This window comes from Hippoglossus stenolepis, chromosome 5 (assembly GCF_022539355.2).
Source record: "Hippoglossus stenolepis isolate QCI-W04-F060 chromosome 5, HSTE1.2, whole genome shotgun sequence".
Taxonomy (NCBI): domain Eukaryota; kingdom Metazoa; phylum Chordata; class Actinopteri; order Pleuronectiformes; family Pleuronectidae; genus Hippoglossus; species Hippoglossus stenolepis.
This window is the reverse complement of record NC_061487.1, coordinates 20,770,423-20,788,044: the sequence shown is the minus strand read 5'-3', so window position 1 is coordinate 20,788,044 and position 17,622 is coordinate 20,770,423. Positions and strand designations below refer to the sequence as shown.

At 42.8% G+C, this 17,622-nt stretch overlaps 1 protein-coding gene across 1 annotated transcript; it reads right to left on the bottom strand.

Annotated features, from left to right (window-relative positions):
* Nucleotides 1-1,289: 1,289 nt before the first annotated feature.
* On the bottom strand, nucleotides 1,290-17,486 carry hrasb (HRas proto-oncogene, GTPase b). Its single transcript, XM_035157365.2, has 6 exons — nucleotides 17,076-17,486; nucleotides 8,649-8,789; nucleotides 7,258-7,436; nucleotides 5,735-5,894; nucleotides 4,970-5,094; nucleotides 1,290-4,268 (listed from the first exon to the last, which is right to left on the bottom strand). Exons 2-5 carry the CDS (start codon nucleotides 8,757-8,759, stop codon nucleotides 4,975-4,977), a joined length of 570 nt encoding a protein of 189 aa, XP_035013256.1. The 5' UTR covers nucleotides 8,760-8,789; nucleotides 17,076-17,486; the 3' UTR covers nucleotides 1,290-4,268; nucleotides 4,970-4,974.
* Nucleotides 17,487-17,622: the final 136 nt, after the last annotated feature.

Sequence of the window (17,622 nt, the reverse complement as noted above, 5' to 3'; positions counted from 1 at the left end):
TATTCATGATTTCCCTGCTAATGTATTTGTACCTTTACACTTAATCAAAACTGATAATCACCATTGCAAACTGCAGATCATTAACGATATTAACCTGTAACCTCTATCAAAGCAATGCAGTCCAGTGGAACCATATGGGTCAATGGAGACTGGCTGTCTAACTGAATGTAGCACGTTTGATTATATATTTAACATGTGTTCATATATTATTAGACAATAAAATAAAATTACTTGCCGTGTTGAGGTGCTTACTCAGAGTGCAGTATTTCCTGACAACACACACACACACACACACACAAACACAGTCCATGACTTCAGAGGACTTTGCACCAACTTTTAACCTTAACCATAGTTACTACTTACCTGACTCTTACCTTAACCTAAACCTAACCCTAAAACAGGTCTTCACCTAAAACTTTAATCATCTATGGAAGACAAGATTTAGGTCGCCACCACACAAGTAACACCTGGACCACACACAGTTTGCGCAGCTATTCTTTTTAGGACTTTGCATTAATTTCCATTTATTATGGAAAGCCTAACCAAAACCTTATCCCCACCATAATCAATTCATGCCTAACCTTAACCAGGACCTCAGAACGTTTTGCCTCATTAGGTCCTGGCTTTGGTTTTTATCATTGTTTATGCTTAAGGGGGAAACAAAAACAAGTACACACACATAAACTCCATCCTTTCCATGAACTAGTTGTTTTCTTTTAATAACTCAGAAGTTGCTTATACACTAAAGTGACGCGAGACAAATATCTTCCAAATATTGAGGCAATACCAAGGCCCCGATTAAGTGGGACAAAAAAAACTTGGTCACTGGTGAGGAACTTTTTTGTCCATATATATATATATATATATATATAAATGTTTTGCTAAGTTTCAAAGTGAGATAGGTGTGCCCAGTTCACGTGTACAATCTACAGTCAAATTTCCTATGAACAGCTCTGCTGACGGTAAAACTCATGTGCAAACACAACATTTATGAGCGTCCTCTGAACCTTGATCACGCCCTGTACTTCCCACATTGTGTTGATTACAATTTAACCCATACATTACGATCCTGCCAGGCAAGCAGGGACAATACCTTTCTGAATCTATTATTTATACTGGGTGGGAAATCAGTTAAGCCATTTTTGTAAAAAATAAATATATAAAAGTATTCATCGATGCTGTTAATACACTTAAAAAACAATACACAAAGCAGCCTATAGGTGGCAGCAAATCTTACATTTGGGAGGAACTTGATGTAAAGTGTGACGGTTGAAAGTTCAAGACACGGCTTCATCTTTAACATCTTTATTCCTGTCCTGCAATACATTTGCCACATTTTTTTTAAAGAGTAAATACATCTTAAATAGCTAAACAGTTGACATTTTCACAAATTCCTTCCACGCCTCCATTCCACAGTTTGCAAGGGGGAGAAACGAGCCCTTGAGCACACTGTATTCCTTGTGCAAAACTCCCAATGGTCCGTACAGTCTTTGTCATGCTCGCCAGGTTTTCTGACACATATAATTGTGGTTTGCTGGCTAGAGTATCACCGTGGAAACATGACGCTGATATTCTAATGTGATGGGAATTTGAATGCATAGATCTTTTTGGAATTCTATGGTATTATTATGAATGTTTTGTTTAAAGGTCGACGGGGAGATGACAAGCACGCTATTCGGACTGTAATTACATGTTACGAACTCTTCTTCTTCTTCTTCTTTTTCCATTAAAAGTTTTTGAGTACAACGGGTGAAAAATAAAAGTTAGGAACAACACAGCCCCCCAAAGGAATGGACCAACTCCCGCATTATTTCAGTATTGTAAATTTCTTTTAAACACAAGGCTTCTCGCAAACAATATCTAAAGACTCCAACACATTCACAGTTCATATCTGTCGTCTAAGCAGAGAAATGAACCCATAAAAAACAACTTGACCACTATCATCCACACATTAACTAGACTGGTCATATTTTTAAGCAATGTTATGTATGGAAAAAGAATCACTTTACCTGTACAAAATCAATACAAAATAAAAATTCTGTTGAAATGAGGCAGTGGCAAAATAACATTTGACATCTTTCATGAAGGAGGAGGAAGAGGAGGAGGCGCGGGATATTTTTAAGGTTTGCATCTAAAAGGTTGTTGCCAAAATCTGCCTCCAGTGTTTGGAACGTTATTATACATGACCAATTCTCAAAACTGTGAAAGTAAAATGTGTACTAATTAACTGTAATAATTTGTGTTAATTAACATCATATATTCCAAAGGAACAGGAATCAAACTCCATGAACATGAGAGCAAGACAACTTGGCTTGTACTGGACGTTGTCTGAAAGAATTCGCTTTAATTTGTTTTGTTTTTCAGTCGTGTTAAACAGGATCACATTCACATGCTTTTTACAGAGAACAACCCCCCTTCTATTTAAAAAAATAATAATAATAATCAGTGTAGTGTTTTTATGGGCTTGTCCTGTCTTTTAATTTCTGTACAGTGCATGTCTAAACTCAACACACCTCTATATCTTTTTTCAGTTGCACACAATAAAACATGAACAAAACAATGCAGCAAACAGAACATTATAATCATCTCAGGTAGAGCTTGCTGCACACATGAGGTACAAACTAGATAACATAAGGCCAAGTGAACACAGAGCAATCTTTTTTTCATTTAGGCAGCAAGTTAATGCAGTTGTGGAGAGCACGAGATAGTCAGTGTTAAAAAAAAAAAGCAAAGCTAAGATAACCCAACATCCACCGCTTACTATGCACAACAGCCCCACATATAAAGGATATATATGGTTGTGACATGATTAGCACCTGACCTGTATTTGTGTCTTTGAAGAGCTGAGGTTGCAGTGACAGAGGAGTAGTTTTGAGGATAGCGTGGCGTGAGGGAAAAACGGAAGTGAGGCAGGACTTGTGCATTACGCTCTGCGAAGCTTTCTGGTGACATCCGTAGCCCTGGTTTCCAGGACTGTCCCAGGACTGAGGAGACCCTTACCGGACCCCCCCACCTTATCCTGAGCCGTATTAACCACAAGGAGCGATCCTTGGAAAATCTAAAAACTAACTGTAATCATCATGTAGTAAATAAGTTATACACGCTCTGCAGTTACTGGAAAGAAAGCTGGAAAGAAAATCACCTAACACCACAATCTGCGTTCATCCATATCTACAGGTAGCCTCTCCTGCAACTGCAATGATGACAACTACATTTTCATGCACTGTACCTCAACCGAAGTAAAACAGGAAAATAAGTAGTCATGAGAGGTGGTTTATTCCCAATACTTTGTGTTCATTGGACAGTTAAGAATCCTATTGCACCAGAACCTACGTACACTAGCTGTTACTATTATTATTAATTCACAAAGACAACTCTTAGCAAAGAAACATCTGCAAGGAGAGAAGGCAGCTGAATTCTTGAAATTCATCTATCTCTATATTTTCCATTTGAGATATCTACCCTGAAAAAGAACTTCTATGTCAGGCAAGTCATGGAAAAAAAAAGTCACACCAGGCGTCGTTGGAAACAAACACCCTCGCTCACATAGTGCTCAGGGACTTTCAAAATCCTCCAATCACCAAAAATGTTCCATATCAAAAACAAAATCAAAAAGACCTTTACAGCTAGGCTAACTGTTAAACAACAATGACAAATAATAGTCGTTCCCATGTCAACCTCCACCCCCGGTAATCAGTATGACGAAGCCAATCGGGGGGAAACCAAAGGCAGGCGGAGTCAGGTGGAGATGTAAATTCATGTAAGAGCTGTTAGGGTAACTAATTGTCCATTCCAGTCCTTTCCATTTCAGTCAGTCGGTCCTTCCAGTGGTCAGGCAAAGGGGAGCGGGATTAGGCAAATGTAGGAGGGCGGTTGGTGACACCCCCTTTAAGACCAGTGTTGAGACTGAAAACAATAAGTTAGCAGAAAACGTGTGGAGCTACCCAGCGAGGCCGCACTGGAGTTGACAAAGAGTCATTAGTGGTGTTGCTCACAGGTCCGACGAATGGACCGAAAAGAAACAAAAAAGGGACCAGACCAGGCTTGTTCAGCCAGCCAGTTAATAGGCAACAATCCAAAAATCCTCCTTTCCATAAAAGGTCTATGGTTCAGTCAGCTCTGGTGGTTTCCTCGAGAGCGTGTTTGCTTCAATCGTCCTCTTTTTGAAAAAGTTTATATTTCATCATTGAGTTGTTTTTATCTTCCTGCCTTTAAGTCCATGCTGCCACTACACGCTGTAGCATTTATTCTCAACGTCCCACTGTCAGCTGGGGACACAAGAGGCGGACAGAAGTTAGTTAGATTGTTGTTACTGAGGTATATGCAACATGTGTATAAAGCTTTAAGAACAGGAGCAACGTTTGCATGATTCTCCCTTTAGAGCCGAATGAGGCGTGGGCATGATTAACATGATTTCATCGTTTTCAAGAATGTGACTGATGAAATACATTGTGATTCATTGAAATGCTATATGCCAACAGAGAAGTTTTAAAAGTTGTGTTTCAGACAATTACAGACAGATTACATTCGTGTTTTATTGACAAAAGCAACATTGAAAATAGCAATTAAAGACAATTCAGACCCAGATGATGTGCCTGCTGACCAAGGCTCAGTGGGTAAGAGACATGTTTGAGGAGGAATTTCTGCAAGATTGTCAGCTTTATTGGTTCTTTAAAAACATTTTCATTAACTTTAGGGAAAAGACAATGACTTACAATAAAAACCAAATGTTTAAGCTATTTTGTGTCTCTATCTGCTTCAGTTTTTGTAAACGATGGCAATTCTGTCAGCTCTTGAGAAAACCCAGGTTTTAGTGTGGCTTTTTATTTGGCGCCCGAGGTCTTAAAGGGTGAATGGAGATCAAGTGTTTTTTTTTTTACATGTGATTCATACAATGTTTATAAAAAGACATACTGTACAGAAAACTTTGAGACATGGCACAAGAAGATTTTTGGCAGAAATGTCTCACCTGCATCACGATACCACACAGCGACAGCTCATACAGTCCTGACCGCTCTCGTCAGGTGGGTTCAGCTTCCTCAGTTTATGCTGTCTGATCTCTCTGACCAGTGTGTAGAACGCGTCCTCCACTCCCTGCAAACACACACAGACACAACAAACAGCTTCAGCAAGATCTGGACACTTCTGGTAAATTATAATTCGAGTACGCTGACAATCCAGAGGTTTCGCAACATTACCATGGCAACCCTGATCATTTCAGTCACCCTCAATCAAGAAATCATAATGACGAAGTTATCGCTGACTTCTTTTGCATAATCTAGCTTTTGAATGAATGACTGTATGTACCTACATCAAGTGTGAGAGTGGGAGCTGTGCAGTGACTTGTCCTTACGAGGCCTTTCAAATACTGTAGCTCTGTTCTCAAACCAAGGTAACCTGGCTATGAGTCACTGCCTGCGGCATAATAAAATGTTCCCAGCAACACAAATCACATCACACCGCGGGGCCTTTCACTTGCCTTCATGTGCATGGATACATAACTCAGACAGAAAAATGGACAAAATAACATATTTTACATGGCTTATACTGGGACACTTATTGAGTGGAGTATCCATAAAATCTGGATATTTAGGATTTGTGAGGGATGGTGGGAAAAATTGGGCAAATTTGTAAGTTTATAGCTTTGTTTGTGTGTGACAGAGAAAGAGCCAGATGCTTCCATGACTGTGCTTGTACAGAATGTGGGTGTGTGGGCTTCTTGTTCGCTACCTACCTGTCGTGTCTTGGCAGAGGTCTCGATGTAAGGGATGCCATAGGAGCGGGCGAGTTCCTGGGCTTGCCTTGTGTCCACCGTGCGCGCTGGGAGGTCACATTTGTTTCCGACAAGCACCATGGGAACGTCGTCTGAGTCCTTTACACGTTTAATCTGTTCTCTGTGAATTTCAAAACAGGAAAATGTGATGAGTGGTGTTTCATTTTGCAAAATGAATGCAATTTCCTTAAACCATCTCGGCGCTGTATTTAATCACAGTGACATCTCTCTTGGTTGGAAACCTCCCAGTTTCATAAACAACAGCAGCGAACCACCCAGGGAGCTCTAGGACCCTGAGGAAGAGCCAGGGCCCGCTGGTGCTGGGCTGTGCTGCACTGCTGAAGGAGGGAGCCGGAGAGGAAGGGAAGGAGGGGGAGGGATGGACAACAGGCAGGCTGCGAACAGCATTACCTCATCATTACAGCAGCCAGCGCCAAATGCCAGGCAGCCAGGGGGAACTGAGCGAGAGGAGTGGGTCAGATCAATCAGCTCAGCCCTTTCCTCCCTCAGCCACAGTGCAGCAGGATGCATCCACCACAGTGAACCCAGCCCATCTGCAGTCAACACTGCTGATGCTGCTAACCACCACACTGTCTCCATGTCACAGCAGACATGATAACCTCTTCCAGGTGCACAAAATTGATGAGATATTTAAATAACTCCAACCGGGCCAGCACCTATTCTAGCATGCAGCCCAAGATCCATGAATGCTTTCACACACTGCACAGAGACACCATAAGTTTAGTTAAAGCTGTGGCCAGAGCAGGCTAAGCTGCAATGGCAGAAAGTCAAACGAATGTGTGTGTAATAAACACTGCAAAAACTGTAGAGGAGATGGCAAAGTAAATACGCAGCCTCTCACTCGCCTTGTGCATGACTGGCAAGTGGGTGTCGGATGCGATGAGAGAGACAGAATAAGGCAAAGATAGAGAACACACTGTCATCTCCATCTACGCACACACACATACTTCTCCTTCCCTGTCCTTGGGAGTGCTACCTCTCCCCGCTCCTCTAATTGAGTCAGGATCGATTTCATTGGCTTCATGCTGTAATCCTTCAGTTGGGGGCTAAGCCGTGTTAAACGCTACAGCATGACATCAACCCACTGCTGCAGAGAGCTGGCACACACACGAATACACACCCCTCTCCCTCCAGAGCCCAACGGGAGTCCCTCTAACACACACACACACACACACACACACACACACACACACACACACACACACACACACACACACACACACACACACACACACACACACACACACACACACACACACACACACACACACACACACACACACACACACACACACACACACACTCTGCACTGAACCTTAGAGGAGAACAGAAAGGATTCTGTGTCTGAACCCCATCATGACTGGTCTTACCTCGCCAGTAGATCACATCATGCTCAATAACAATGTCTAGTCTCATAACTTGTGATGGCTTCTGCTCTGCGTCTTTCTTTCACACGTACACACCTGTACTGGTGAATGTCCTCAAAAGACTTGGTGTTGTTGATGGCAAAGACACACAGGAAACCCTCCCCTGTCCTCATGTACTGGTCCCTCATGGCGCTGTACTCCTCCTGACCTGCAGTGTCCAGGATGTCCAACAGGCAGGTCTCCCCGTCAATCACAACTTGTTTCCGGTACGAGTCCTGCAGGAAAAAGAAGGAACAACTTTGCCTTTCACATTTGCACCAGGAGATTCTGCAGGTTAGACGTGATCAGAACAGGAAAATCTACTGTTGTTTTCAGGTGAGGGGTGACATCAGGGAAGAGCATAACATATAAATTCTGCTTTTGTTTAACTGCACATCTACACTCATCAGCCCATATCACCAAAAGCTCTTGTTGTCTTTCCAAGTCGATATCTTTTTCAGTGTCTTCTTCATGTATGGCACCTCGTTTGTATCCTGAGATATTTGTATTCTTTTTGTTTTCTTTAGTTTAGCATCTGTCATGTGTGAGACATGTCAGCAACGCACCCACACTGTATTCTCACCAGATTCACCAGAGTTTTTACTTAAGGACTGGCTGGAAAAACTCTGGAGAATGTCCACTAACAGACATTTGCATTCTCACATACAGCCCCTTTCAGAAATGCACTGAACTCTGGATATTCGTCCGAAATTATCCAGAGTTCAGTGCATTTCTGAAAGCAGCTTTAGAGGTGGTGAAGACACCAGTGAACTGTGTGAATGAGCAATCTTAACAAAATCTGACCTAAAACAGATAAGGTGGGATTTGAGGCCACTGTGGGACCACCACTGATGATGTCACATGTATTAAGTTTATATCTGTTTTCAACTCCCTGTCCTCTTCCGGGTCAAATGACCATAAAGAGATCAGAGGAGCAGGGTATCCGAGCCAATGTTTAGCCTTCCAACACACAGCCACAAAAACATGGAGTGCTGTCCCTTTGTTTGTTAGAGCATAGGGGCCAGGAATGCAAATACACAAAAAGGACATTGTCTGGCCAGAGGCAGGCGTGGTGAGAAAGAGAGGGAGAGAGTGGAGACAGAGGGAGACCAGGAGAGGAAAGAGAGGGGAAAACAGTCTCACTCGATTCCCTCTACTCTCTGCAATGTCCTATTTTCATGAAAACACAAAAATAACAAAGAAGGGCAGTGTAAATATTTCTTCTTTAAACAAAATTAGAAATTTCATCCCAGCCTGACCATTTGGAAGAATTACATTTATCTAATTACATTAACTTAGTTTAGACTGAGCTGTCTCAGGGTTTAGACAATATTGTTCAGCAGTGACATGAGTTTGGCAGGAAGGAACTTTCTTTTTAAAGAATATGCTCAACCCTTCTGTGGCCTTCAACAAGAACAGTGTGTAGAACATGCAGAAGAGGGCCGCACCTCTATGGTGGGGTCATATTCATCCACAAAGTGGTTCTGGATGAGCTGGATGGTGAGTGCACTCTTGCCCACGCCTCCAGCTCCCACCACCACCAGCTTATACTCCGTCATCTTTTCCGCTGCTGCTCACCACACGCACCACTGCCGGAGAGAAGAAAGGGAGAAGGTGCAGGTTAGCACACTGACAAAAATAATACATAGACATACACATTATCAGAACCACTGACACACACAGGTTTGAGGAGATATTCTCTGCCATGATGCGGTTCAAAGCCACCTGTACTGACAAAACTTACATGTAGCCATTATTGCCTAGAGAAACATTAGTGGTTTGTGTGTGTGTGTGCATATGTGTGTCTGTAGTGGGGGCTGAGGTTGAGACCCTCAAAGGGGAATGTGAAAAATGTGCTGAAGGTACTCAATGTTCCAATCCTCTCCCGCTCAGTGTTAGCAGCAGAGTGTGTGTGTATATGAGAGGGAACGATAGGGGGAGAGAGGAGGGGCATGACACAGGCAGACTGATCCTCATCACTCAGGCTTCACATTACTCATGTCTCTTTTGAACCCAAGGTGATAGACACCAGAGCCAGTGCTGTCAGATAACAAGAAAACAAAAACACACAGCTATTACAAAATATCACTGAATAGAATTTTTAAAAAGCACTACACTACTACGAGAACCTGCACATCCCTATTTCAATAATAATTTCAATAATATATCAGTTCCCTATTGCTAACAACGTTGGGTTTTTGCCAGGTGCCATGTTAGTGGTCGTTTTGCCCTGGTTATTTCACAGGGATTAATCCAAAGCAACAGAACAAGAGGCCTAAAAGAGGATTTTATGACTCCAGGTGTACCTTCGGTTGCCCTCTGTGGACCCACTGAATGCACTTAATAGGTCTAGTCAAAACCCCAAGCATAAATCAAAGCATTTTATTCAAGAAACATGTCAGTCTCTTGAGAAAACATAAGTGATGTCCATTTTCTGAAGGCTAAAACTTACACGGGGAAACAATACCTTTAACAAGAATGTATGGACCTTGGGTATTTGAAAACAGGAATGATAAAGTAAAGCAGCTCCTATAGGTAAAATTTACAGTCGCATTTTGAACAGTATTGGAATACAAAGTTCTGCTAAATTATTAAAAAAGCTAATAATGGGAAACCTTCGGATATGTATTTGAGAATTCACAGTGAGGAAACAGTTATGTAAAAGCATTAAATATCAGCGTCTGACATTGGTTGATCACTTAGAGATAAACACAGCAAATCTTTATGTGTGAACTGGAGACACACAATCTCCCAAATTTAGTGACACCAACATATTTCAAATGCCAGCTGCCATTCTAACCATATTTACCCTGCTTTAACCTTTGCAAGGGAATGCAAACTTCAGCTAAGTAATGGTCAATTTGGGGCATTTCGGCTTCAGATATGTATTCTTAAACTATATGATGTCGACGAGGTGTCCTCAGTTAATGTGGGAATTTTGCAGAAATGCTAGTTAATTGTGTTATCAGTTTGAACTATCGAGTAAGCTGGAAGCACACATGTATAAACATGCATGGACACAAGCCCACAAAAAGGTACACAAATACACCGAGCACCCTGCAACACTACTGGCCAGTGAAATTCCAGGCATGTTGCGTCAACTGGTAGAGTGTAGTCATATGGGTGTTTCCACTACATACAGTGGCTAAGTGTGACTCAACTTATTGCAAAAAAAACCAATGACCTTAACATGACCGGACACCAGCCCAGTGGAAGGCACGATGAGTCAGTGCTTAAGCGACAACAAGACTTTCACAAGACTGAATCCAATGCAAGCCAGAACTAGTGTGACCAAACCTACAGCCAGCCACAAGTAAAGTAAGCTGGAGGCCCATAGCAACCGCAGAAGCCTGCCACGGTTACAGCTGCAGTTATATACGGACAACAACGAGCTGTCAGGTGAGGCCATCATAGTTATGTCATCGAGGGCTGAAAAAATTCAGATTATTTTGATAGATATTTTAGTGAGAATGGCCATTTTTACATTTAATTTCCACTGATAAATAAAAATCAATTATCTGCATCACAAGAGGATTTCTCTTTGTCGAAAGAAGATGATTTTTAGGCTGAGGAATCTCTGTATAATCCGCACTGCTGCTCCTCTGATTTTCATATTGTATTTGGCCAAATTATTATTGAACAAATAACTGTTCAGCCTTAATATTAGATATTACCTCCAATGGCATACAGGAAATCACTGGGAATTCCTGTATCTCTAAAAATAACTCAAGTGGCAGTTAAATTTCACTTTCTGTTTTGACAGTAGTGAGCAAAGACTCTGCTCCAGATGTTTTTACACTATTATATTTTGAATTCACGTGACCATAAATTTAACAAGAAACCACCCTTACACCCAACACACCCTAAATTCCTCAAAAGCAGACTTTCTCATGTCTTGCGGTTCAGAGTAAAGAAAAGGTCACGTTGGGTTTAACATCGCAACTCATTGACAGTGTCTCACTTTGCTGAATGTTCCTGAAGTGAGCTTCAGAGGAAAAACACTAACCTGCACCACCTGCTACAGTGTGTAATCAATCTGTCAGGCTTTCATGAGCACCTCAGGTCACATACGCTTTTTTCTTTGCATTCTTCAGGGTACCAATTGTCATCCCAAAGATAAGATGCACCACATGTAGCTCATTCAAGACGAGCTGTGAACTTCAGTCTTCGCTGGACTGAGCAGAACACGCTCACACCCTCTCTCTGGTGCTTTATTTCCCCAAGGAGCACGCGCCCACGCGCCCACACACACACGCCCACACACACGCCCACGCCCACACACACACACACACACACACACACACACACACACACACACACACACACACACACACACACACACACCTGGAGTGAATATTAAACTTGACTTGTAGAAACAGAGGAGGAACAGGTGCCTCTGGGAAGTTTTGTCTAAGTACAACATGCATAGTAAACGTATAAAGTTATTTCAGTCCTGGGAGAAAAGTAACAGACTTGCTAGTAAATTTGTTTCTGGGTGTTAACAGAAACTGTGTGCACCTCTGTAAAAACCTCTGTTTGGGTTATTTGTGTGCAACTGTGCTGCAGCAGTCTAAGATTAGCCAAGACTTAGACTGGCTCACTCGTGGTAATGATTGACAGAAAAAGCAGACTGGTGCAGTGAAGACACGGCCATTTAGCTGCACACATTCAATCACAGACACACATGCGTGTTCCAGCAACACATCCTCGATCCCACAAGCCCTTGCTTTGCTCGCCTCAATGGAACAGGTATAGCTTTGAAGGCCCTTCAACAATTTAAACAGCGGTTTGCCTGTAAAATAAACCTGTGTCTATAATTTTCAAGCACAACAGGGAGGGAAATATCCCGACCCCTCAATCCTGTGACCAAACATTTGGCTTGCTTTTCCCTCACTGTAAATAAATCAACCTGGTACACAGTGCAGCTTTCCCTGGCCGGAGTACAGAGACCGTGTGGAGCCGCAGGGCCAGCGTCGCCGCTCAGAACCTGCTCTAAACAAATAAACAGCAGCTGTGCGAGACTGGTGCAGGGCAGGCAGATGCTGGAACACCTTCGGCCACTGAGGGCTACAAGCTCAAGGCAGGGCAGGAATTTAAATCAGGACTCGTCAGGAACCACATGTTCAATTCAGAAACATGACACAAATTAATTCATCTGATAGTAACAAGTCAGTTTTATTAGTAATAGTCACTGGTTAATCAGATCTTCCCTAGATAGAAGCATTTTCTTATGAACTTTTATGCCAATAAAACAGACGGAATTAAAATGGTGAGTTGTAAAGATGGAAAGAGTGGGATGCATAAACAAATAAAAACAAAATGAGACTGACACCTGCCCTTTCACAAACACCCACCGCTCTCTGACGTGGTTGGTTATAGCGTCTCATCTCCATAATCAGATTTCGAGTGTACACCTGCCAAGCGAATGGAATAAACAGCCTAAAATGCAGATTCAACTCATGCCCACAACCACAAGACTGGAGGAGGCAAAACAAGACAGCCCTCCATCTCCTCTCAAACTAGGCCATGTCTGCAGCTGATTAATAATACACACACACACATATGGAGATGAATATGAAAAATAATCATTGACAGACATGCTCTCGCTTTCTCAGACCCACTTGTTGTCTTTTATGTAGATAGAGAAAAGTAAAATCACAGTCAGAGCACATCAATTTAAAAAAAATATTTTATCCACATACAAGGACTAAGCAACTTTTTGTCAAAGTTCTTTTGTTCTGTGCACTCAGATGTTATCCTGTCCCATTGCCATAACCCCCATATACTCCTCTTTTATATTACATTGTAATTGATGAGTGCACAGACATGAACAAGCACTAATAACAATAACTCCAGTAGAAAGATGCACACAACCACAATGATGTCTCACTATGCTCTATTTTCCTTTGACAAATTCTGCACCTTCAACCACTGTTTATATACAAGACTCTGAAACAGGCAATAGCTGCAGACTTGTCTACAAGTTGGTCCCCAAAATCTTTCATGGCTGCTCCCTTCTTGATCACAGAGAACTACACAGTATGTCTGTGTTTCGAGTTATTTATAGCACGCCACCTCCAGCCTGGGAAAATTAACAGTTCATTTTGAAACCCTAGAACCCCGCTTGGACCAAGAGGATAATCTTACATGACAGCTTACGGAGGGTGCGAGCACAGAGCAGCGAGAGAGGTGATGGAAGGAGAGTGGCTGGGGGGGGGCAAAGGAGCAAGAAGGCTACTCTTACTACATGCCAAGGGCACAGCAAACCACAGAAGGGAGGGAGTCACCCTGGAAACTGAAAAATATGTGAAGAAATCAATAATGAAAAAGTCAATAAAAAAATCTCTTGACTTTTTTTCTGTGAATCCGTGTAATCTGGAAAACGGCTCCATCACTTTATATGTCATGATGCAAGAAGGAGGGCACACGGACGGCTGTCTTCCTCCGACATGCATTCTGCTCCCCATTTAAGTGCTTAATTGGTTAAAGTATCCATACTGGCAGAGCCACATGCCCACTGCAGAGATAATAGATTTTTAATGGAGCGGTGATGGTAAGGAGACCCTCTCTAGGGAGGTATCACGGTCGAATACTGAGACTCCAAGACCCATCATAGAGCCCCGATAGCCCACCGCACCCTCCTGCAGCTCTCCAATGACATCATCCTCCTAAACAGCATCCAAGCATAAGTGTTGACAAGCAGCCGGGGAATCACTGTTCTGCTCTCGGAGGCCAATGAAACAAAAGTAAGTGAGGTAATTATTAATCATTAGGTGTATGTGATAAATCCAGTTAGATTATAACACATTTTAAACAGGACTATCCACTTAATACTTATCTAAGACAGTACCTCCTGCAGTTGTGCTCATAGAGAACCTCAGTTGAACCTGAGTATATGCTAGAGAGAATACGTGTGCACACTTAAACAAGCTGCTCTTAAAAGACACTGGGGTCCGTGTGACCTTTTCCACACTGGGTCATCCTTTTAGCGTGTTGGGCAGGGTGAGACGGTGGAGGCAGCAGCACAGATGAAAAGGTCAGCTGACCTCCACACAATGGCCTGCCAGTTAGAGGAGCCATGAGGCTTATCATCTGACACCAAACACCCCGAAACTCATCAGTGGTCCTCTTTTTTTTGTTTTTTTTGTTGTGCTTTTGCTGCAGTCGGAGGAATGAGTGAATCTTGTCCAGTTGTGTTTGAGTGCATGTGAAAGCACAGAGGGCCACAGAAATCATACTGTGGGTCATGTAAACAAAAATTGCCATCTCCTCACATGTAAACATGAACTAAATTTGTGAAAGCAGTATTGAAGTAGCCACTAATAAAATCTTGGTATCCAAAAGAGTCCGTTTTGCTTTGGCTTGCACCTGGACACCACTCGGGCTCCAGCTGCTCCGAGAAGAGGACAACAGATAAACATTACACCTCCATCACTACATGGACTATCTCCAGCTGTTTCCCAGCTGCCTTGACTCAGAACTACAGAAGATGACGTCAAACTCAAACGACGAACACTGGTCTTCCTTGATGGAATCTAATGTTCTCCCACCTGTAGAGTACAGAGAGACTTTACCAAAAAGTTTTAACATTTTTACCTTTGATGGCTGTAAAATCGAATCCATTCTTCTCTGGAATTGCAATACCTAAAACATGAATAGGCCAATCAGCCGAAGTTTTATTAATATTTTGGTTTTAGCCCTGAATACTTTTGAAAAAAAAGTATCGAAGTATCGTCTGTGTGCATTGAAATTTTTTCTTGCGTAATCACCTATTTCAACTCCCTCTATGTCCTCCTTAGAACTCACATTAACAGATAGTATTTCCGTGGCAGTTATAAATATGGTGACAAAATCCATCTTTTGATCTCAGTCCACTTAATACCACACTAATTCGCCACAATACATTAAAATAAATGATTAACTATCAGCTACAGAGATATTGGGGTGAATTTGGGCGGCTACACCCCAGGAGATCAAGTGGGCCGTCCAATAACCAGAAGGTCGGCGGTTTGATCCCTGCCTACCCTATTCCGCTTGCCAAACTGTCTTTGGGCAAGATACTGAACCCAAATAATTCCACTTGCACATAGATGCACTGTTTGATGTGTGTGTGCGAATCTGTGAATGGCGAAACTGTACTGTAAAGAGCTTTGAGTGGTCACTTTACACTTGTAACATTTTCCAGAGTAGAAACTAATCCATGTCAGACATCCTTCTTGTTGTCTTGTGGAATATGGGGGTTCAGGGCGTTCGCCTAAATTCGAAATATTTGTCCCAATCCATTTTCTTCCACGCAAGCCAACCACGACATGTCACTCAAATATGATGCTATAATAAGCAACAGTGATGTTAAGCTTGATAAAATAAGATATGAATCAGTCAGTGACAATTACATGCCAAAAATTTGACAGTGTACAACAGAACAAAACACTCTTTGCTTTGTTTTCTATGAGGGCCTTCGTTTAGATGGTTTTAGTTCTACTTTTTTTACAATGAGTTGATAACACAATGGATTCTGACAAACACTGTTGTCAGCTAGGGATGAATTAATTGTTTTGTGCAGCAGCCACTATGGCAACAATCGGACTGATGGCAAATGACACATCGGTGCTTTCTTTTCAATCACTAAAGAGTTGTCACAAATCCATGTCAGATATCCTTCTTGCTGTCCTGTGGTGTATCGGGTGCAGATCGTGAGCCAGAATCACATTATTTGTCTCTATGCCATTTTCTTCAACGCAAGCTCGCCACAAAATGTCACTCAAATATGATGCTATAATAAGAGACAGCGATGTTAAGGTGGATAAAAAAAGATATGAAATGAATCTGTCAGTGGCACTTTTAAGCCAAAAAACGAACAAAACATTCACTGCTTTGTTGTCTATGAGGACTTTCGTTTAGATGATTTTACTTCTACTTACAACGAGTTGATACCACAATGGATACAATAAGTTATGCACAGAAAAATGTAATGACAGTAGAAGCCAGGAAAGACAACATTTCAGAAAAGAACAAACCTCTCTGACTGATTTTCAATGAGGACCCCAACTTAAGTTTTGGTTCTACTTTTTGCTTTAGTCGATTTTACAACACAATGGACACAACGACACAGCCTGTTGTCAGCTCGGGATGAATTCATCGTGTTGTTGTTGTGTCATGGCTGTAACCTGACCGATGGGCCATTCGCTTTCTTTTTCCTCGCTTTCACTCTCAGCAGCTGTACCATCCTCCGGAGTACGAACTAATCCCTGTCAGCTTCATAAACGCCTTGTAATGGAATCTGACTTCCGCAGTGATACGTTCGGTTTGACTCGGTGTGACGGGGCGTCACCCTGCCCGTCTGAGTGGACACTGTCGGCGGCTGCAGCCTCGCACTCAACACGGTCTCCGCCCGGGGACACAAACCGAAATGAAGCCCTCCGGTGAAGACGTGTTCATTTACGTGCGTTTACTTTCGATTATCCACATGTGACGGGAGGTTAAAAAAAAAAAAAAAATCCACAGCGGGCTAATGAGAGTCCCTCCATAGGCTGAGTTCCTACACCCCAAATGGCTCTGGCTATCAACAGGGACCCCGACAGAAAACCACACGATGTGTTGATACATATTTATAAAATCACATATTCCGTAATACGTGTAGTAAATGGGTGCAGACGCTAGCATGGGGTTGGTGTAGCTAGCGTTAACGCCGGGGCGTGAATACAAACGTTAAGGGAGCTAGCTTAACACGTTTAAAACCGCAGTCATCTCCAAATGTACCCAAAAAAACACACACACACACACACACACACACAGAGGGACCTTATTTAAAAACAGCCGACATGTATTTAAGCCAACGCGGCCCCGGCAGACAGGAATGTGCCCGGCATACTTACGACAAGCAGGGGTCTAATTAGCGACGTTTGCTCGGTCCACCACCGGGGAAGAGGACAAATCTTTCAAGAGGAAACTCAATTTTCTTGGTTGGCTTTTTTGTTTTTTTGGGTGTATTTTTGTTGCTTCCCCCGTCGTCTCCAGTTATCTCCCGCAGCTTCTTCTTCTTCTTCTTCTTCTTCTTCTTCTTCTTCTTCTGCTTCTGGTTCTTCTGCTTCTGCTTCTTCTTCCCAGCTCGGGCAGCGGTTTTTTGCGTTTTTCAGTGGGTACAATGCGCCGGAGCGTTCATGGGCTCTGTGGGTGAACCGAGCCCGCGTTGAACAATGTGCTCCCACAGACAGAGAGAGGAGAGCGGGGATGAGGAGCGGGGGAGCCCACGCCCAGCTCCATCACACATGGACCCGCCCCGGTTACCGAGCATGTTGCCGCCGCCTTCACATGCTGTGGGAAATACGGCGACTCGGCCCGACCTCCACCTGGGTTCCGTCCAAACCAGTGGTGATCGTTCCTGACCTGCCTGTTTAGAATGGGGGCTGTTTTCTTGGCCCT